This window comes from Pogoniulus pusillus, chromosome 4, assembly GCF_015220805.1.
Source record: "Pogoniulus pusillus isolate bPogPus1 chromosome 4, bPogPus1.pri, whole genome shotgun sequence".
NCBI classification, from domain to species: Eukaryota; Metazoa; Chordata; class Aves; order Piciformes; family Lybiidae; genus Pogoniulus; species Pogoniulus pusillus.
In genome coordinates this window covers 12,070,628-12,093,506 of record NC_087267.1, presented here as the reverse complement: position 1 = coordinate 12,093,506, position 22,879 = coordinate 12,070,628, and the positions used below count along the sequence as shown (strand labels likewise).

The window sequence follows — 22,879 nt, the reverse complement described above, 5'->3', positions numbered from 1 at the left end:
TCTACTGTTCCTCTTGCAAGCCTGCCATCTCGGTGGCACAGCTGATGCCATCTGATCAATCATTCATGTCTTGAAGAATCAACTATAGTGGCATAGTCTAATGGCATCAAGGAGGAGTTGATATACCTGTAGTTTTAACAGGTCATCATCTACTTGGGTACTTTTTACAGTGCCATCTGCATGCTTCTAACCTAACATTACAAGCTAGTTTTGGCTATGTGTATTTCTCCAGAAGCAGTCTTCCTGGTGTGATATGTAGTGAAATAAATTCAACTTTAATCTCATTTACAAGAGAAAGCTGAGTAACACTTCAGGCTCTGTGGTCCCGACAGAGCGACAGTCTGGGTTCTTTTGTGTAGTTCAATGTGGTGCAAACTAAGTACATAACATTCTGTGAGAGATGATTTTGCTCCTGCTGAGTGAACATCTTTCTTGACCTTTGCATAACAACAAAGCCTTGCCAAATTTTAGATATTATGACAGCAGACCAAGAATTGATTGAGGAAAGACTTTACAATTCAGATGCACAATGGCATCAAGTTGGTTGAGAAAGCAGTGGCACTGCTCAAAATAAGGTCAAGGTTCTGCATGCTGTAACTGAAGTCTTCTTAATGAAACTGCAGCTAATTTATCCTAATTGACCTCTTATGTTTCATTCTTTTCTTTAATGTGTCCATCAGCAATCTGTTAAGGCCCTCTTTCTGTGAATGGAGCTTACACCAGTCACAGAGTCACAGACCTCAAAAGATCATCCAGTCCAAACCCCCTGCCAGAGGACACAGGAACACATCCAGTTTGTACATCTGCAGAGGGGGAAACTCTACAACTGCCCTGGACAGCCTGTTCCAGTGTTCTGTCATGCTCACAGTAAAAAAAATTATTCTTTGTGCTTCCATGAGATTTCCTATGCCTCAGCTTCCACCCATTGCTCCTTGTCGTTGAGCATCAATTGGAAGTTGTTAGGGAGATATCTGCTAATGAAAGCTTATCATCCAAACCGAAGTGATTCTTGCCCAAATCACTCTCATGCTCTTTGCTGGAAAATATTTCTTGCCTTAAAACTTGTCCAGTGCAAGTTTCAGAGTATCTTCAGAAGACTTGAGTTCTTGATGTGCTGTAGCAAGGCCACATCATAATGACAACCATCTGTCCATTGATTGCATTTACAAAACCAATGGAACTATCACTGAATTATCACTGACTCATTACTTCTGCATATCAAGGCAGGATAATCCTGAAGGAGTACCACTGAAAAGAAAGCAGATGATGAGTGAAGAGGGAGGGATGTGTAACACAAGTCGAAAGATTATAATCAAGCTGGAGAGTTACGTATATATAGCTGTTGCGAAACATTTATTCTCATCTTTCCTCTGCTTACTAATTGTCTGAGAGCTAATCTTGTCTTAGCAATAATTGTTGTAGACAAGAAACCAAGACAGGAAAATATGCAAGTTTAAAGGCTAAATTGCAAAAACTTAAGCTAACACTAAACATACATGAATATTCTCAGGACTTTCTATGTAGTCTGTATGTGACAACTGCCTGTAAAAATGCTGTGTCATGACAAATTGCCTGTCAGGCATATCTGAAGTCATATCAAGCAGCTCTGATAGTCACAGCTTTTACTTAACAAAACCTGATTTGTCAAAACATAGGGATCTGCCTTGAGATCACAGTGCTATCTCAGATACTCTCTTTCAAAACCTGTTTAAAAGACACTATTGAAGCATTACATAGTGGGAAGGTTGGATGTTTTCATGCTGTTTTATCCTGAAATTGTTTGACCTTTTTTTCCCCCCCTAGAAACTTCAGAACCACCAAAGTTAACCTTGAAGTATCTTCATGAAAGCAGCCTGACACTTTAGCAGATTACCTCAATCTCTGATGTAGGAATTCATGGTGACAATGAAATGCTTCACTTCATAGTGGCTGAGTGTAAATAGCCTTAAAAATGGTGTGTGGAACTTGGCCGTTATGAAAACAAGTGTTGTCTGTGACCATAGTGTATTAGCACTTGTTCCATTAGATGCTGGTACTCTTCAAAGCTAGGCATTATTACTTCAAGACTCTACAGCCAAAGAAACCCATCCTCCAGAGGAAGCTGGTAAGAAAAGCTGGGATATGCTGGCAAGCCCAGGTGGGTGTATCTTAAGTCTCAGAGGCTGCCAGCTGAGTATCACCAAGCAGTTGCTGTTTCATACCTAAAACTTAAGGATAAATGGATGCTGATACAAAGATCACTCATGTTCAGGGTACTAGTGAAACATTCTTGGAACTATCTTCATTTGTATTGCATGCTTCATACATTAGATTGTTCATAGCAATGAAGATACTTAAATTTCCTCCTTTGAGAATATTCTTCATATACTCTTAAGAAGACTCTGCAAGCATTTCCACAAATACAGGACATATGTATTGGAGGGTCCAGACCTGTCTACAGTAAGATCACAATGATGAAGTGAAGCTTGAGATTTAGGGGACTTAAACTGATCCACCCCGTGGTAGTTATGACTGAATACCAGTGGATGTGGAAAGAGCAATAACTGAGAACTAAGGAACATAATTAACTGGGGTTCTATTGGAATATTTGTCTGAGATCTTCACTATTATCTTGCTGAACACCAAGCAGAACTCGCACCTAGAACAGACACTACCTGCCACCTTGGCCTTGAATTTCAAGTGCAGTGGAGATGAAGAGAAGGAAAAGAGCAGTTTTAAGTCTCCATCCACCTCACTCTTTGTGTCTAGCTTTATAGTGAATACTTGGAGGAGAAATTTTACATTCAAATTACTTTGGGCTGTGACTCTTCTAGGTCTGAGGCTTTTACTGATCTAGCACTACTTGCCTAATATTTCTTCAGTTCATACCTGTATGTCCATAATCCCAAGGGCACTTAGCAGGCAACCAAGAAAGGTGCTGATGAGGCCATCTTCCTTGGCTGCCTTTTGATGTGGTTTTGATGTATCAGTGTAGTTACAATACTTAACTACTGACCAGGAGTGGGACTATCCCTCTGGGCTTCACTCCCATCCCCTTCCTAATGCCAACAATTGCACTGAACTCATCCTGCAGTGAACATGTTCTGGAAGTGAAATCAGCAGAGAAAAAGTAATCATGCTTAGAGAGGATTAAAAAAGGAGGGAGGGGGAAGAAGAAAAAGGTACATAACCTCCCAGATCAGCATTCCTCACTCTGTTAAGTGGAAAGCCTGCTTGAGTTTCCCAGAAAACATTCTGAATCATAACCCTCCTAGGAAAAGAAACAGCAACCTTAAACCTTGCATGTTTAGCCCAGCTCTTTACTCAGTTCAGATTAACGTTAGAAAGGTGAAGTTTGTACTGAGGGCAAAAATGCCTTACTGCCGATTTTTCTTTGCCCCAGTACATATTGAAAGGATGTGTAGGTGACTTTTGGAGTGGTGGGTTACACTGCAGCACTTCCATTGGGAAACAAGACTGGGAATTTAGCAAGATGCCAGCTTATGGAGATTTGTAACACATTTGAGAAAGATGTGGGAGTGAGGAGAAAACCTTCATGTCTCTTGTTTAGGGAACTTCAATTAGGTGAAGGATTTTCTCTTTTATTCTTCTTGTTTTAGTTGAGGTTTTTTTGTTTGGTTTTTTTTTCAGGGTAGGAGAGAATAAGAAAGGGAAAGGATATTTCAGTATCATCTCCATTTTAAGGTAGCAACAAAGCATGGAAACTCATTGTAAAGCTATGCCTTAATAGTTGAAGTCAGGGTATCATTTACATGCTGCCTAGTCCATGACAAGCTGCCTTTAGTGTGAAGAAAAAAAGAAGCCTTATGAAAAAAGAAAAAAGCTACAGTAACAGTGGCAACAGAGAGCATGAGCTGGCTCGTAAGAGAGTGATTAACCTCTGCTGAAGTAGAAGCATGCCCATCTGTGAGACAGGGTTTTTTCTTTGCTGAGTAAGAAGCAAGAGGACTGGTACCAGGCTTACCTGGCTGAGATAATTATTGAGCCATTGATCTTTCGATGTGAAAGTCTGAAACACCTTTTGTGGCGATTCCTTTTGATGGTAGAGTTTTGTGGACTTCGGTCCCAACAGCTCATCAGTCTAGTAGAGAATTGTCACACTTAACTCTTTGCTGACACTTAAATCATTATTAAACTGCACTAACTTCACATTTGCTTCACAATTCGCACACACTGCTATGTCAGTTTAACTAGCAGAGATATATAGGCTGGATGTTAGGAGGAAGTTCTTCCCAGAGAGAGTGATTTGCCATTGGAATGGGCTGCCCAGGGAGGTGGTGGAGTCACCGTCCCTGGAGGTGTTCAGGAGAAGCCTGGATGAGGCACTTAGTGCCATGGTGTAGTTGACTGGATAGGGCTGGGGTGTCGGTTGGACTGGATGATCTTGGAGGTCTCTTCCAACCTGGTTGATTCTGTGATTCTGTCTTGCAACTGGTCTGCTAAAGGAAGCCAGTAAAAGTGTGATGAATCTTGTTATCCACTTAACATTTTCCACATCTTCCTTGTGGCCTGTGAGATTCATTGGGTAAAATATACTCATAGTTAATTCAATATACTCATAGTTAATTCAAGCATTGTTCTCTCCCCTGTATGTGTAGTCTCCTGTGGGTGTATAACCTCTGGAAAATGGCAACATAGCACTCTGCTGGATACCTGTCTCATTGACTGCTAGATTTCCCTCTTCCTGTAGATGTTGAGCAAGAGGAGGTTACCACAACCCTTTGCAAATACCGACTTTGGCTTAAAACAAGTTTTGTTTTCCCTGGATGTAATGCAGCAGCATCAATAGTAATCCTCCATCTGAAACTTTGCCTTCAATTAAGCTCAACCACCTGGGTTTTTTTTCCTTAATTTTAGGGTGTTGAAAAGCATTGCCAGGGTAGACTGACTACAGTGGAGCATTACTGATGTGACAAAATTGTCTTCATAAAGGGTTTGAAATTTATTTCTTTTAAGTACTCATTTAAATATGAGGTTAATAATTTACAGATTAGTCTCTTTACATGGATGCCCTGCTCCTGGGGTAAGTCTCTCTTTGTGTGTTTACCATAGCAGAAGAGCCACACAGCTTGAATGATTTCCTTTTTTAATCTAAATCAATTTCCAAACTAATTTAGATAAAGTGAAAGGAGTTCTTTGGACACAAGGCCTGACGGTGAAGCTCAACACAGATAAGAGTGACATTATTCATCATCCTCTCAAGCCTTAGCACAATGCTTGACTGAAAAGTCCCTCAATAAGCACAGAGCGCATCAGCTCTGCAACACCTTCCCCATTGCATAATGGGGCGTTTGCACCGAGCTGTTATTAAGAGCCCAAGCAGCAATTCCGCCCTGCCTCTGTTACCAGCAAAGCTGCACTTGTCTTCCCAAAGTGCTTAATTAAAGTTGGAATCAAGTTTATCATGTTCCCATCTTCCCTTACAGGCTGGCTTCCTTCTACAGATTGATGTCCCTGGACACATGGTGTCTGGGGCAGTGTGCTGTGAGCACACTAATTACAAACATGCTAGAGTTCTCTATCGACCAAATGGACAGTCGCAGCAGAAAAATGCTAACTTGAAGACAGTTGGCTGAACCATCAGAACGCCTCTATGTAAGTTCAGGCTGATGTTACCAGGCCCCTTGGAATGAACTTTACCCCACAGAAAAGGAGAATCTCTTCCAAGGAGAATGGCATTTCATATGCTAGCCTGAATTTAGGCCAGAGGCTTTACCCAGGCTACAGCCAAGAGAAGATCTTGTCCAGCTGTCTTTTTCAAGTACCTAGCATTTGTTGTTGTCACTGTTGTTACAGCTGCAGAATTTTTAGTCAAACACCTCTGAATCTGATGGGGTGCATAAGAGTGCTGGAAAACAGACCTACAGACTTTGGGGTATGACCTGTGCAGTAGCTTTTTATGTTTATCCACCTGGGAACAAATTAATATGTTTTCCAAGCTACCCACATAACACGTGAAGAATTGCAGCTTGCTGTCATAATGGTGTGAAAGGAGATTGCTTAGTCCGTGTGAAAATGAGTACACTTTGAAGCAGAAACACAAGTGGTTTGAGGTAACAATTTGTGATAACTCCTGGCTGCCAAACAGCTTAATCAAGTAAAATCCTGAACCTCATCACTGTCATCTCGTGCCCTGGCCTGACTTAACACAGTCGGAATTTCACCTCCTCTGAATAAAGGTAGCTATAACTTAGCTACAAAACAAGACAGAGTTTTGGCCACTCTGACATAAGAGTGTCAATGAGATTTGAATTTCATTCTCTTTTCCTTGTTAGGGATTCTCAGACATTCCCTTCATGCTAATTTGATACTTTGCAAAACATTTCACAGCTTTACTCCTGTCAGTTTTACAAGTGAGCAGAGAGAAGCAGCTCAAAAGAGAGGAGATCAGCCTAAGTAAGGAGGCCCAGCCAGCACCCATGAGTGATGTTAGAGCAAGCATCAAACCTATCCCTGCATAACCGGGGGGCCACCAGGCCCCCCGGCCTTTAGATCCCACTCCCATTCACCCAGTGTGCACCATGGGGACTCACCAGTGATGAGATGAGGAGGATCCCTCTGCCCAGTTGGGCAAGCTTAGGGCTTCTGCCTCTCCTGGGGCTGATTAAATAGGGAAAAGGGAAAAGGGCAGGGAGGGCAAAGTGGTCTCACCTGGGGTGGGAGGAGACTGCAACAGACCCCAGGTGCTCTGGGATTTGGGAGAAAAAAAGGGAAAATGCAAGGTGGAGTGGGAAAGGGGCAGATATGGTGGAAAGGAGGCATTATTGATGATATGCATGAGGGGATTGAGTCCATCATCAGTAGGTTTGCAGACAAAACCAAATTGGAAGCATGTGTAGATCTGTTAGAGGATAGGAGAGCTCTGCAGAGGGGCCTGGACAGGCTGGATAGATGAGCACAGTCCAGTGCCATGAGTTTTAACAACTCTAAGTGCTGGTTTCTGCACTTTGGCCACAACAACGCCATGCAGTGCTACAGGCTGGGGACAGAGTGGCTGGAGAGCAGCCAGGCAGAGAGGGACTTGGGGGTACTGGTCAACAAGTGACTGAACATGAGCCAGCAGTGTGCCCAGGTGGCCAAGAAGGCCAATGGCATCCTGGTCTGTATCAGGAATACTGTGACCAGCAGGACCAGGGAAGTCATTCTGTCCCTGTACTCAGCACTGATTAGGCCACACCATGAGTACTGTGTCCAGATCTGGGGCCCTCAGTGCAAGAAAGATGTTGAGGTGCTCGAACATGTCCAGAGAACGGCAGCAAGGGTGGTGAGGGGGCTGGAGAACAAGTCCTGTGAGGAGAGGCTGAGGGAGCTGGGGTTGTTTAGCCTGGAGAAGAGGCTCAGGGGAGACCTTATTTCTCTCTACAACTACCTGAAGGGAGGTTGTAGCCAGGTGGAGTTAGTCTCTTTCCCCAGGCACCTGGTGATAGAACAAGAGGACAGAATCTCAAACTGCACCAGGGCAGATTTAGGCTGGACTTCAGGAAGAAATTCTTCACAGAAAGAGTTATTGTTCATTGGAATGGGCTGCCCAGGGAGGTGGTGGAGTCACTGTCCCTGGAGGTGTCTAAAAGGAGACTGGATGAGGCACTTAGTGCCCTGGTTTAGTTAATTAGAAAGTGTTAGGGTGGACTTGATGATCTTGAAGGTCTTTTCCAACCTGTTTAATTCCGTGATTCTGTGAAAGTGTTGCAGGCCTGTGCTCATAAGGTGCTCTTTGCTGAGCCTTGTGCAGCCTGGCAGACATGGTGCTAATTAACCAGGGGTGTCAGTTTGGGTAGGGGAGCCCTGCTCACAGCCATCAGCCTGTGGCTGCAGTGGTACTGTGGGCACCCAGGTGGTTACCGCTGGCCTATGTGATTGTGGGCTGCACAAAACCACTTATGATAAAATCAAGATTATTGTCTTCAGAAAAGCCTGCGGGGTTAAGAGTTTCCAAATATGGCAACAGACCTGTTGGTTGAGGAGCAAGTCCTAGCCTAATCCAGCAGGGAAGGTCATTTTAATGACTTTAGTTCTTTGCTCCTGAAGCAAAATAGGGTTGTGGTTTTAAAAGGTTTGGTTTTCAGCTCTGAGAATTTTAAGTAGAGGAAATAAAATAACCCTCTCTTAGATGTGTCATTTCCAACACACAGTAGCTGATGCCAGCCAGTCCCCACTCTCCAGAGCAGGCTACTCAGGTGTTGTTTCCCTCCTTGATGTTTCTTGTTGGATACCTTAGCAAGTCCCTGTGATGTTGTTTGCTGGGTGAAAATTAAAATTTCATGGTTTAAAGTTGTCTGCAGCATTGTCAGAGTTTTGTTGATACTGAGGCAAGCAGAGGGCAGACGGTTAGGATCACAGGGAATGAATCAAAAAGTTGGCAACAGCGCACCAACTCACAACCTGAGCTGCTTTTGCTTTTTAACATGTAGTGTTTCATGTGCACTTTTAATACCTGCATTACCCCCTCTCTATTGTGTGTCATCTCTTGTGTTTTACCTGCATACTGCCCACAGAGCTGATTTTCTCTGCATTTTTAAATGTTATTTATATTTAAATGTTATTTTAAAATAGGCAGTACTGGAGCCATCAGAACTGATGAAGTGCAGCTGCTATGCCCTGTCTTTGCAGCCTGAAAACCCAGGAAGACAGCAGTCAGTGACACTGCTGAGAGGCCCCGGTACATCAGCAGTACGTGGTGATCTGCTGCCGGTGCCAGGCTCCCCCATCTGGGTGTGCAAGAGGAAACAGCGTTGAAAGGGGAGAAACACAGGGAAGCTTCACCTATGGCTGTAGGTGCAGATTGGCAGAAACATGAGTGGCTTTGCCCCTTAGGGTCCTTCAGGGCTACAGCTTTGCTTCAAAGTCTGTCAGGTATCTCCTAGTGGTCATATAGAGCGTTAAAATTGTACAAGCTGTTCCCACCTACAAAAGCATGCTTCCACACTCACATTCTTAACCTGTAAGAGGAGGCCTATGCCAGATTTGACAAGATGCACAAGTATCTAAAGATGCAGGGGAATGCACAAAGGTGAACATAGTTAAATTTCAGTTCTATTTGAGCATTATGTATTGTGGTCTTGGAGATCAGGCCATTTATGTATTGGCTGAGCAAGACCTTCTTCCTCTGGGTTTGCAAGGCCCATGGTACCCAGTTTTCCCAGAAGACAGAGGGTGTGAAGCTGATAGCACAGCCTGGAGCTGCACAGTAGCCCAGCCTTACAAGGAAGTTGGTCCTGATTTTCCTTGAGCTGACACTGGCAGGTCCAGGAACTAAGTCTGCATTTTTTCACTGGGTTGGGTTTTCCAGTAGATCAGTTGCAACCAAGGTGAAACCACGTCCCTTACTCTGGCCTTTTCACTCCCTCAGGGTATCACCGTAAAGGTGGAAAGGACCTTGGAGCTGTAAATACATCCTAGAGCTCCCTATGTTGTAGCCTGCGGGCACAACCATACACGGTCGAGTCCTTGTCCCTAAAATTCCTGAAGGGCATACCCACCTGTGTCAGATAGGCCTTGATTTATGCATAAACCCCTGGGGAGCAGCTCTAACTCCTGCTCTCTGGATTCCTCCTGTGCTGTCAAAAACATGCAAAACATTTTGTGGTTTGTTTTGTTTCAAAACATGAAACCTGGTTTGGTTTAAATTGATTTCTTACTGACTTGTCTGAGTTGTTACTCAGGGATTTGACTTTTTTCTTATTGTAGCTTCCATTCACCTTACTGCATACTTTCACCTTTCATAGCTGACTCACTACTTTTTATTTTAAATGAAGAGATGAGATGATGCTTAATTAAAAGTCTTGGAGTGGGGGTGGTGATCATTAAAGGGTGATGATGTAGAGGGTGAACTCCTCTGTTTATCCACAGAACTAAGCAGGCTTGAGAGGTGGCTGTTATGCCACTGTCCCACCCAGAGAAGCCGTCTCTGAAGCACAAGAGGTTAATTCATTTTCTGCTCCCTGGTCTCACTTCTGTGACTGCCAACAAAGGTAGCAATTACCAGTGTTATCTCAGGGATTGTTCCCTGATGTGGATAATTGCAAACTGGAAAACCACACTGATAGCTTAGGGTATTTCTTACAGGCCAGAGAACACCCCTTGCCTGGTCAGGAGTACAAGAAAGTTGTTACCTAGACTAAATTTGTGCTAATACCTTAGGGCAAAAGGTTCCGTATCTATTACAGGTCACTTGAAACATCTGTTTGTTTGAAGGATCAGCTCTACTCAGCCACAGTCAAGAATTTTTAGCATGCCTTAAAGGGCAAGTAATTTTCTGCCCCCCCCCTTTTTTTTTGTTCAGTGCCTTCAGGTTTTTTAAAGGCAATTTCTGTAGCATAGTTTATGCTTTATATAACAAGTATGTATGCTGTTGTATTTGTTGTGTAAAAAAAACCCAAATCATAGCAACACTCTTGTTGTTGTGGAAGCAGCCCGAATCAAAAGAGAGAGTTAAGGAATGACTTTCACAAGTTGCAAATGCCTAGAGGGAGTTATGCTAGCTGGTTCTTTAGCCTAACATTCAAGGATACTTCACAATCAGCTTTGAAACAATCAGCACTGAAACATAGCTAGGTCAGATTTTTTTTTTTTTTAATTAAAAAAAAAAGTTTAAAATAGACTACTTAGAACAGTTTAACAATAGCTGTAGTGGATTTAACAGAAGTTGGGGTGGCTTCTCCATTGCTGGTACTTTAAAGTCAAAATCAAATGTTTTGTTCTTGCAGACAGTAATGTGGTAATTTCAGAAAAATCTTCTGATCACATGAATTCAGGCAAGAACAGCTGGGTTTGGCCTGATAATCTTTGAATGTGTTACTCAGAACAATATAGTAGTTTCTGTGTCCAAGACAAGAAAGTCCAGGAAAATAGAGCAGTGCAGCCAACTGTCTCTGTACACCCTCAAACACTTTGGCATCAGGGAAAGTGATAGCAAAACTGGGGACAGTTTCACAGGCCAGTAAAGTGAGTGAATGTTTCCTCTTTGCCTTCAGCGGGCTCTAGGTGAGGAAACTTTGCAAATTTATCTACAGCCATTTAGTTGGTTGTGCTATGGAAGTCCCCGAATGAGATTCTCCTTTTTGCAATGTGCTGCGCAGATGCGGTGAGCTCTCGCTGCAGAGAACTGCTAAGAAAAGGTCAGGCACCCCTGGAAAAGGAGTAGGCAATATATGCAAATTGTTGGTATTTAATTCAGTCATGTAGTGGGGAAGAATAAACATTATTCCTGACATTTCCATTTTTGATTAATGATGAATGGAGTCGGCAGATGTTCAGCTGGCCACCAGATGGGGTCTGCTCAGTCCAACAAACAGAATAGAAACAGTCTGGGTCTTTTAAACCTAGCACTGACAAAAGCTCTGACAATCTCTAGTTCATCCAAGTGATACACCAACTTTGACCTCGAAACAACTTAGCAGTTTGAGAGTAGGGGTAGTACAACCAGTGGAACTGTTTATGAAAGTGAGATGGGATGTAGAAGGATTGGAGCTGGTTAATTTCAAGGAGTTTCAGCAGGTTTTTTTCCACAGCTCCCTACGGTGACAAATGTAACTGTAAAGTCTCTGGGTACGTGTCATGACAATGTGGGTTTGTGATGGGGATCGGCTGTTTTTAACGTCGTTAACCCGGGATAGGCTTGGCGACTCGAGATCAGATAGCTCGGTATTGGTCCTGGTCCATCAGTCTGCCTTTCTGTCTGGCTGCGTCTGGCGATGGTTAATCAGCACAACGGAGCGAGGGTTGACAGCTTATCCTGGTCCGCCTTGAAACTCCCATGTGCCTGGCTGAGCGGCGGCGTCGGGACTAGGGCGGACACGCCAGGGACACAGGGATGGGGACAGGGATGCTTTCCTGAGCGCTTCTGCCCGCGGCAGCTGCCGCACCTTCACCCGTCAGGGCCGTCTCCCCAAAGCACCCTGAGGGCAAAGTCATTCAAATTTAGGAGAGTGAATTTAAATTCATGCAAATTGGTTCCTGGGGGAAGCGAGAAGTGTCCGCGAAGTGCCTCCGTTCGTCGCCGTCCTGCACGGATGATGAGGCACCCCCGGCCTCGTTGGGGGTTGGGAGAGTTAGGGGGAGGCGAGTCGCTGCTTGCCCCGCTGCAGCGAGATGTTGCCGCTTTGACCCCGAGAGGCAGTCGTTCTCTTTGATAATGACTTCCCAGGGGAAACAAAGAGCCGGGAGGGAAGAGGAAAGAGGAAATCTGAGCGCGGTGTTCACGGTTACATTCACGGTGCCGGAGGGGAAGCTGCCCGCCAGCCTTTGAAGCCAAACCACCCGCCTCTCGGAGCGTTTTATGCCCACACCGGGGGGTGGTAGCGGGGTAAAACTGAAGGCCGGCAGTTGTTTGTCCAGGTAGCCCGGGTGCACTTCACTGTGCACAGGCAGGGGCTCCAACACCTCTTTCTCACTTGAGATGTGACAAGGAAGGCAGTGATGGGCATCTGTTCGCTGTGGTACTCGGCTTCGGAGTGTTTTTTGTTTTTAAGTTACTTTTATTCATACACAGAGATCTACAGCAAATGTTTTCCCGTCCTTACCCGGGGTCCTTAACTCCGCAATACGCTGCGGGGTGGTGACAGGACCTCGCCGACCGGGCCGAGCAGGGTCACCCCGGAGCGCGGCTTAGGGTGGGGTGGGAAGTCTATTTCGGGCGTAAACACGAACAAAAGAGCTGTCGGTAAAACATGTCCGTCGTGTCCTGAGCGCGGAGATTTATTGCTTCTGCAAACGCTTGGTCCCTCGGGTGGGCAGGCGGCGGAGACGGAGGCTGGAGCGGTTCCTCGCTTCTCTTCCTCCCTCCTCCGCCCTGGGCAGCGCTTTGAAAGGAAAATCGCTAGTGGGAGAAATTCTTCCCGAGGCCGATGGGGAACCGGCGAGGGGCCGCGACGTGGCCGCCGCACGCTGTCCCAAGCAGGGGATGCAAGGGGTCGGCGCTGAGGGTGCTTGTCCGGGGCGCGTTTCAGCAGGAGAGCGGGGAAGGCTGCTCCCTCCGCGGCTGACAGCCCCGGGGGTGGAGAGGTAGGAGGGCGCAGGGGCGGTGCAGGTAGCTCTCCCGCCGTGCTCCCAGCAGGCGGGACGAGGAGGGGAAGTGGCGGCGGCGCCTCCCGACAGAGACTGGGCAGTAGTCGCCCCCGCTGCCCCTCTCTTCGGCGGGGCTGTGCCTGATGCTGGCCGCTCCTCCGGACGTGCTTGGGGAAGGGAACCGGAGCGGGGAGCAGCGCCGCGTCCCGCACCCGGGTTGCTGCGGACGCCTCGCCGGGTCTGCCGGTCCTTGCAGCCCCGGGAGACAGCTAGGACAGGGGCTCGGCTTAAAACAGTGCATGCAGCGAAGAGGTTGGGTCAGCAGCGGGCATCACCTCTCCTACGCCTCCGCGGTCGGCTCTGCCAGCAGCCCAGCCACCCTTCGGTGCTGCGAAGAGGTAAGCTGCGGGTCATGGTGCCGCTCTTCCTCCCGGCGCGTCCGCCGGAGCCGCTGGGCGGGGGTCGGTGCCGCGGCGCAGCGGCGGGGAGCCGGCAGGGGCATCTGGGGGGCCTCTGGCGCCTCTGACCCATCGTAGCGGCCTTGAAACTTGGGAAGAACTGGGAAAACTTCTGTCTCTCAGAAATCCTCCTTAGGAAGAAGGCATCGTCCCGACCCCTGTCAAATGAGCGCGTCTGGGTCGGCCTGCCTGTCAGAATAAACCGGGCTATGCGCGGGATTAGTTTGGGGGGGGTTTACAACTCCATCCTGGTGACTTACTGAGCACTTTCTTAAAGTGTTTTCTCTGGAAACTTGTCTGAAATGAGGGCTGTGAGCCCTAACAAAGAAGAGTGTTGTTCGGGAGCCAACAGGTGACGGGGTGAAACTCGAGTATATGTGTACCTTGGAGTAAAGTCTGACTGCTGTTTAAAATAGAATCTAAAAAAATCAATGGGAGACTGTGAAAGGCAAGATTTCGTTCTTTCTAAATCTGTACACTCCCTTAAAGAGAGCGGGAGGAGGAGGGGGAGAAGCATCCGTGAGAATACCTCTTCCTCAGACGTTTGGGTCTTGCCTAGCTGCAGCGGGCGCTCGTATTCCCTTCAGCGCTGCGCAGCGCCAAGCATAACACATCCCAGGCAGATGCGCTGGCGGGGGGCGATAGTTTGTCACGGGGCTTCCTCCTTTTGTTAATGCAGGTAGCCTGTCTTTGCAATGTGGCTTGTCAAAAGGAAATACTCAAGAGGAGCATCGTCGGACTTCCAGATGCAAAAGCTATATTTGTGCTAGGATGCTAGAGGAGGGAAAGCAAGTTAACTCTTCCCTCCTTGTACGCTGGTAAATGAAAGGAAGAGAAGTTCTTTCTTACAAGGGCCATCTGAAGGTCTGCTGAATGAATAAGTATACAGGCTTCATTATTTCCCCCAGTGTTCTGGATAGTTCATTATTCAAAGGTCCCAACAGCTGAAGAAGTCACTGTGTGATGGTGCTGATGAAATTCTGCTTTTCAACCCTGAACTCAGATTTCCCAAGTACACAGCTGTAAATACATTGCTTGTACTGCAGCTATGGAATGGGACTTTCTGTTCATTCGTGTAATATATATTGGAAATTGTTTTTAAATAATTAATGGTTATTTTATGGTAGTTTATTGCTGCTGTATTGTACCCTTCTTCTTCTAATGTAGTTATCATGCACCGAGGATTAAATAAACAGGTGAATGGGCTGGCTGGCCATGCTAATCTTAACTCCTTCATTGTGAATGGATGCATGTGATATGCATCTTGTATCCCCTACAGCCTTGTTAACAAGCCTTCTAACAAAAAAGTTGTTAAACAATTTGCCCTGCAGGACAGAGTAAAACAGCAGGGGATGGGCAAGGAGATGTTTGTCTAACTGTGCTCACAAATCGTGACCTCCTCTATCTGGTCAGGGGTGAACATAATCAGTGAGTTGGAAATACTATCATGTTAGTAACTTTCATAGGGGGTTCAGCAATAGCCGAGTGCTGAGTTTGATATCCTGATACTCTGTTTTGTAGTTAGAAGTGTAGTTTCTCCTTACTTCTAAGAACTATTGTAATACAGCTGGCTTAATACATTAGTGGAGAGAAAAGTGTATTGATTAGCTTTCTTTTTAAAATCGAATTTAGCTGTTTAATTCAGTTATGCTATTGATAGTTGTCAAGTTTCCAGTGAAATACCTTGTAGCCTATGAAGCTTTTTTTGAGAGGTAGTATATGAATGGAGTTGAAGCCTCAAAATGTTTCACACTCTTAAGAAAGAAAAACAAAACATCCTTGCTGTGTTTCGTAGATGTTATGGCAAGAGTAGAAAGACCACCTTTCTACTCATCCCTCTGAAAGCATTTATTTTTTCAGCTGCTGTTTATATTCATTTGAGTCCTCCTTAGGATGCAATCATTTTAAACAGATCACTTTGAAGGATGAGTGTGGTTGGGGGGTGGGGAGGAAGAACCCTGTAGTTTTAAAATGCAAACCAAATTACACTTGAGCAGGAGAGGAAGGAGAACTCCTAAACAAGCAATTGCTAAAGGAGTTCTGCAGATAGCCTGCTGTTAAGGAGGGCTGGTTTAGAAACCTCATTCTGAGCAACACCACAATATTTGTGACAGGGCTATATTGATATATGGTGCACTGTCAGTCATTTTATGGCTGGCTTAGCATTAGCTCCATGGTGGCATTTTTCTTTTAAAGTGAATGCTGTCCTTTCAGCAATCTCGGGTCATGGAGGTTTATGAACCGTGCCTTAAACATTTCCAAGTGCTTTCTCTGAGGAGTAGCACCCTGATGGTAAAGTTGCCTTTAACAGTTGGCTTGATTTTCTGGCAGCCATACTTTCACCTTGCCATGTATCGCTGGGAAATGGGCTTGTGGGTCTGTGGTTTTCTCTTGTTGGAGCTGGAGCGCATGCTGTCTGAAATGGATGGGTCAAAGGCAAAACCAGGCATGATCAGTCCCTCTGGAAAAGTAGTATGGTCTTGCTCACACTTGTACCTTGTCTTCCTTTGGAGTTAGGCAATGCTCCTGCACTTATGTGCCTTTGCTATACAACATTATCTAGGTTGGCTTTTTGCCGTGTAGAAGTTGCATATAGCCCTAGTTCAGGAATCCTCAGAAAAGTTAGCGAGGCCTCATGGATTCAAATTTTGGGTTATCTCTTTGCCTTTCAAAAAAAAAATAGCCAGAGAAGTTAATCTTTTGTCTTATAGAGAAAAGTTTTTGGAAGAATTGGTATGAAGCAATTACTCAATTACCTGAGTGCTGGTGAGAGATGGGTGTGAGTGAGCCACAGGTACACCCTGCCCGAGTGCCCGGGGACTGGCAAAACTGAACCTGCATCTTTGGCTAAACTACATAGCAGACCTGATTCCTGTGGTGCAGCTGAGGTCAGGCTGCCTAATGAAATGTTAGCAAAGATGTTTCTCCTAGTGACTCCTTTTATTTCTGGGTTATTGGACAGGAGTCAGTTCTTCAAAAGTTAGAGTCTAACCAACACAAGTTCTCGTGTTGCAATGCCGTAATAATTTGAAATAGCAACTTGGGTGCCAGTGAAAGCCAGGTACCTGCTTCTGAAGGGAAACTGCAAAGCAATCCATCTACTACTGAGGTCATCTTGGAAGGACTTGGGCTTCTCATGGATGGGCATAGTGATTTTACACTGAAGAATTATTTGGGTATAGATAAGACATCAGCTGCCAACCTGAGCATCGCCATCCATCTGTCTGAACAGTCAGCACTGCAGTTGCTCTTTGCTAGAGTGATTTCTTAACTGCATCACAGTATCCTCTGTACCTCCTTCCTCACGCTGTAGTTTTATACAAGCAATAAAAAAAACATACCCAGTGCTTAGTTGAGGGTCAGACTAGATGGTCCTTGAGGTCTCTCCCCATCAGGTATATTTTATGATTCTGTAACTGTATCCATTAGTATGTGGAAAGGGGAAACAGTTCTGTATTACTTACCTTACAATTTGTTTCTGGAGGAAACTAATTCAATGGATCTAGATGTCTTTGTCTTTTAGATATACAGGATTGAGTTTGGTTTTACATACCTTCTGTGACACAAACTGTCATGTGCATACTGAGCTCAGAAGCTGTTTTGCCAATTTTATGTTGTTCAGCTAGACTAAGATTTCAGAAATGTGCCTGACAGCTCACAGGGTTTGTAGAAATAGTTTGCTCTCAAAGAGAAGGTTGGCAGGTTTGCTTGCCTCTCAAATATTGAATGAATCTTTTTTATTACAGCACAGCTATGCAGTGTAATTAATAGCAGCACACCAAAAACAGTGTGTATGTTTTCAAACCAGGAGGTTTTGGAGTAAAGTTGAGCAAGTTAATTTCTTGAGCACTAGCTTAAGATCTTAGTAATCCCATCTCTTTTTATTTGGTATGGGACTACATAGACTTATTTAAAACGGGGGTAGATAGACTGTGTAATACTGAACATCATCATTTGTCTGATGTAGCTTTGGATACATGTGGCCACTTTTCTGGAGCAGGTTTGGGTTTACATCCTGAATCAAAGAGCCTGGCACTAGCCAGTGCCTCACACTTCAAGGAGAAACTCCTATTGATTAACTACCAGAACACTTGGGTACTCATTCTTAGATTTTTCTTCCACCTGTGATCTAGCAGCAACTCATTTTCTCTAGTCTGGTGGTAATGAAACTGGAAATGCAATGTGGGACCTACCAGAAGTTTTTTGGTTGCTCTCCCCTTCAGACCCACCAGCCACGATATATGTCAAGGCCACTAAAGTTTTCTACAGCTCAGATCTAGCACTGACAAGGTTACATCTGTATTCAGATTAAGAGGTAAAAGAATTGCCTAAAATGGGGAAGGCACAGCTCATGTATAATGTCATGCTTTAAAACCAAGCCTATTCCTAACCCCATTGGTCAGGATGTGTGTCATGGTAGGATACAGTCACTCTGCTTTTGGTTTTCTGTATTTCACTGAAATTCCTGGTCTGAATTTCCTAAGAATGTCTGCTAGAATTAATGTAAGATATTTATCTTAATAAGCTTTTTACTGCAGAATGCTTACAGATGTCAGTGAGGGCCTTCTGTGCCAGCTGTGACTCTCACTGATATTAAGCTTTGCAGGCTTCATGAATCAACAGAAGCGTGTCCCTGTAGGGTTTTAAATTAACAGAACAATCATGATGCATTTTACAGAGCCTAATCTGGCATAATTGGATTTCAGATATTTAACTATACCAACGCCCTTCCACTCCAATACAGCTAAAACAAAGTTCTCAGAGGAATCCAGCAGACATTCATTGCTCTGTGTGGATAAAAAGGGGACACTACACACACACACACACCTTTCTCCAATAACTTCTTTATTTTCTGTCAAGTGGTTGTCATGTCTTTTGTGTTACTAGAATGGTGCCACCAAAGACCTGAGGAAGAAGTCTGTGTCCTTTCTTTTGTTACTACCTGCTCAGTGAGTCTTTCCTGGATAGACCTGCAAGGAATCTGACGTGCCACAAGCTGAAGTGTCAAAGAAGCCATGCTAATATTGAAATACATTGTGGTTGTTGAACATGCTAGTGTGTGTCTAGTTTTCTTTTTCTTGGTTGGTTTTATTTTTGTAACTATTTTAAGCAACCTTTGAATTGGTTGTGGCAAGCTGTAATGGTGCTTCAGTCACCAATTGTTCTGGACAACTCAAATAACAATAAACTGTTGTAAGATCATTTGTGCTGATAATTAATTTTTGCATGTTCAGCTGCATTAAAGCTCTGTTAATCTTTTCTTCCAGATCGATTACTTGATGTGCTGCAGCTCAAACATTTAACACTTCACACTTATGCCATTGGAGATGGAGGCCAAAGCCAACAATCTCGTTTTTGGCTGTCAGCGAAGCTCAACATCTGATGATGACTCTGGCTGTGCCTTGGAAGAATATGCCTGGGTTCCCCCAGGCCTCAGACCAGAGCAGGTACCAACTACACTTCTGCATGTTTAAAATAAGCCTTGCAAGGACTGTCGAGAGATATGCTGCCTCTACAAGTCTCATTACATTTTTATCATGTATAAAACTCTTCTCTTCTTGTTTTTGTCCTGTTCCAATGAAGCTGTATGTAAGGGAGCCCAAAATCCTCCATGTTGAGGAATTTTATGTGAAAAGCAAGCAAACAAACAAATTCCCACTCAAGATTTTTCAGTATATGCTGCAGAGGTATGCAGTGTCAAGTCTAAAAGCAGCACAGGAATTTGCTTGCCTTTGGAAATAAGTTATTAGGATAAGTTAAAGCTCGTGGCATTGTGGTACTTGGCCAGTACTTCTTTAAATGCAACTCTTTAATTAGGTATTTGACATCTAGAATGTGTATGCTACTACAGCACACATAAATGAAAGGGTTAGTGTGACAAGCAGTAGTGTATGTTATGCTTGTTTAAATAGTTGTACACCTGCAATTTGTTCATGCTGGGATTTCTCTTGTGTGATCTCTGGACCTGACATTCACAGGTTGGTTGGGCTGTTTCTTCCCCTTTCTCTTTTTTTCTTCTATAACATCACAGTAATGGAAATAAAAGCTGCTGTGGGAGATAAAATGCAGCTCTCATGGGTACTCACTGCAGCCGTGCTGAAGCTGTGTACTTGGTAATGTTCAGAATTCAGACCGGCGTTAAACGGACAGAGTGGCTTTGTAGCACCTTAGCATCTGCTAACGCGCAGAGCAGCCCTCCTTCAGGTGGCCAGCTCACACAGCCTAGTTTAACAGGTGCAGATGTCTCCTTTTTGCCATGCAGAGATTTTCTTAATCGTGAATGAAATAACAAGTCAGCAGGAATGACAAATGCTGGGTCACTTCTAGGGAAGTTGTTTTTATCGTTTACTTAGTCATATATAAGAATCCTGATCAACCAGACCTTAAGGCAAACAGCAAGCTAACATTCTGCCAGAGCAATCAGAGGCCTCAGCAATGCTCATAATCCAGTCAGCTCAAACTTAGTCAAGGGTTTTTTCCAAAAATTACTTGAGAAGAGTGCAGTAAACTTGACAAAAGGGCACAAGAAGAATCTTCAGATCTTCACTTCTTACTGCATGTTACCTTTTCCTCTAGCTTCTTGAAATACAGTCAGTAGTGAGTGGCCTTGCAGTAGACTTCTGATGTTTCAATTTTGGTTAAATGTTGTGTACAGTCCTTCCCAATTGCTTCCTGAGTCAGGCAACTGATTACTGCCTCTTTTCTATCTGTCTTGCACAGCAATAAGCTGTTGAGCTGAGTGTTTTTTAAATCTAGATGGCAAGCGATATTTTTGCCAATAGTCATCTCTTATTTACAGCCTCAGGCCTCGTGACAAGCTGGAAACTGCATAGGAAAAACAATAAATCTGTAACTGTTCCACAAAAATATTTTTTTTTGCCATTGGGCTTTGTCATAAGAGTTCATTACAGCTTTCCTGTCATGTTTTTGTTCAGAAAGAAGGAAGAAAAAAAAAGTGAAGGTTGGTAGGTGTGTACACTTAACATTGATTTCTTCATCACAAACATGCAGCCTGTGAAAATTTCTTCGTTTGTTTGCATTTGATTGAAATTTTCACTGGATCCAGCCTCCTCCCAAGGGAAGGATGTTTCCACCTTCTTACCAAAGCCCACATGGAAGCAATGAAAGCTGATGCTTTGGGTGAACCTGATCAGCAGGAGACTACAAAACAGCTTTTGTCTCAACAATGTGTAAAATGCAGAGAGCAAATGAAATTTGTTTATATAGTGGCTGTTTTCTGGAAAGCTTCATGCCGTATGTGGTAAATTGCAGAGGGAAACTTGGAATTTCCATCGGGTTGTTGACCAGCCCTGAAGGGGGTGGGAATAATGAGAACATTAAATGTGCATAATTTATGATACTCCCCCCCCTAATTGTGACTGCAAATTGCATTCCAGAAAAGCAATTCAGCAGCTGGGTGCTAGTTTTATCAGAGACAATTCAGGTTTGCTGAGCTGGTTCATCTGGATCTCCTATTTTCAGCACAAACCCTGTCACAGATCTAATGTAGCGTAACCTTCTTCCTGCCTAAAGGAGACCTGAGATAAAACAGTAGCTGAAGGAAGCTTGTAATGCAGGGATGATGTGCACCTCTTGATCTGAACTCTGCATTCCTCCTGGTCAGGTCCAGTTGTATTTTGCCTGCTTGCCAGAGGAGAAGGTCCCTTATGTTAACAGCCCTGGAGAGAAACATCGAATTAAACAACTTCTCTATCAGCTGCCACCCCATGATAATGAGGTAAATACAGATTTTAGGATGCACCATCAGGGCTTATGTCTCCTGACAGCTTTTACGTGGAGAATTACCTACCTGTGTATTTATTACAAGCCTGAACTGCAGCCTGTGGTGGCATCTGACCTATAAAGCAGCGCAGTGTGTACACTGAGTCCATTGTTTAGCTGTCCAGTTGGCTTGTGTGCAGATAAGAGCTGTCTGGAAGGACACTGCCTTTGCTTGTTAGGGGGGCTGGTATCACTGCAATAAACTTAACACAAGTTGGGTTTACAGTGTTTGCAGCCACCCACCAATTACCAGGAACCTACAAATTCCTGGAATTGCATTGTAACACACAAAAAGGATGCTTTGTGATAGTAAAAGGTTTGCATCTCAGATATGCAGTGCAATTTGGAGTAGAAGTGGAAATAACAAACAACCTCTTTGTAGAGAAAAGGGGCGGGGGTGTCAATGCTTAAGATCTTATGCATACTGCAATACTTAGTTGTGGGCACTTAACCATAAATCTAATGGACAATGTTATGGCTAATTTAGGTTCATTCCCTTACTTTAGGATAGCAGTAGGTCTTGGGTTGGCTTTTTTAGACCTTATTTCTTGCCTAGACAACATCTTAGTTTAGTAGTTTGGGTTTTTTTTCCCTTGTAATGCAAAAATCTCCCTCTGTACTACTTCTGTATGATGCTATATTAGATAACTATTTAAATGGCAAAAAACACAAGCTGGAAGAGTTTAATGATGATTGCCAGCACACCTGATTAATTTCTTGCCTACATACACTTACTAAGCTGTTGCTTTAACAGCTCAACATCTAAAATAAGCTTTTCTGTGTTTTCACTCGTAGGTGAGGTACTGCCAGTCTTTAAGTGAAGAAGAAAAGAAGGAACTGCAGATGTTCAGCTCTCAGAGAAAAAAAGAGGCCCTTGGCCGAGGCACTATTAAGCTACTCTCAAGAGCAGTGATGCATGCTGTTTGTGAACAGGTAACACCACTGGTGCCACAAGCCAACTAACAGGCTGAACAGTGTAAAACTACAGTATCTCAAAAGTAGTATTAAATGTAAGCTTATCTTACACACAAACACACAGAAGATTGTTTTTGATGCTGCATGTAAATAGAAAGAAGGTAGGGCTTGCTTAAGTGAAACTTTGAGTCCTGGGAATTAAGTGAACCTTTGGTGTTTTCTACTTAAAGAAAACAAAACCCCAACCCTGTTGCTGGCCAAGGTAATGACAGTTGAAAAAAACATCATATGCTTAAAAACGTTACCATAACTTCTACTCACTAAAGGTTTGTTGATGCACAGAGTTCATTTAGACAAAATTAAGGCTATTTTTTCCCCTTTTGGAACAAAACCTCCGTATTTGATTTGCTGTCTCAACTACAGTTAAATGCTAGAAGCTAGTGGTTTGGGATGGGAAATGTGTTCACTGTCTGGTTTTGTTTTTTTCCCCAAGTGTGGTACGAAAGTGAATGGAGGTGAAGTTGCAGTTTTTGCCTCAAGAGCTGGACCAGGTGTGTGTTGGCATCCCTCATGTTTTGTGTGCTTCACGTGTAATGAGTTGCTTGTTGACCTGATCTACTTCTACCAAGATGGAAAAATTCATTGTGGCAGACACCATGCAGAGCTTCTCAAACCTCGATGTTCAGCCTGTGATGAGGTAAATAATTCACATTCTACAG

At 44.1% G+C, this 22,879-nt stretch overlaps 1 protein-coding gene across 2 annotated transcripts in view; it reads left to right on the top strand.

The window, feature by feature from the left end:
• Window positions 1-22,879, top strand: part of PRICKLE1 (prickle planar cell polarity protein 1) — a 68,901-nt gene that overhangs the window by 40,437 nt on the left and 5,585 nt on the right. Inside the window, exons 1-5 of one of the 2 annotated variants that reach the window (XM_064142196.1) lie at window positions 13,173-13,403; window positions 18,731-18,910; window positions 21,088-21,201; window positions 22,041-22,178; window positions 22,654-22,857. In XM_064142196.1, the coding sequence (XP_063998266.1) occupies window positions 18,779-18,910; window positions 21,088-21,201; window positions 22,041-22,178; window positions 22,654-22,857 (588 nt within the window). In that variant the 5' untranslated portion in view covers window positions 13,173-13,403; window positions 18,731-18,778. Of the gene's footprint in view, window positions 1-13,172; window positions 13,404-18,730; window positions 18,911-21,087; window positions 21,202-22,040; window positions 22,179-22,653; window positions 22,858-22,879 lie in introns of those variants that run through there. The other variant, XM_064142195.1, reaches the window with a different exon arrangement.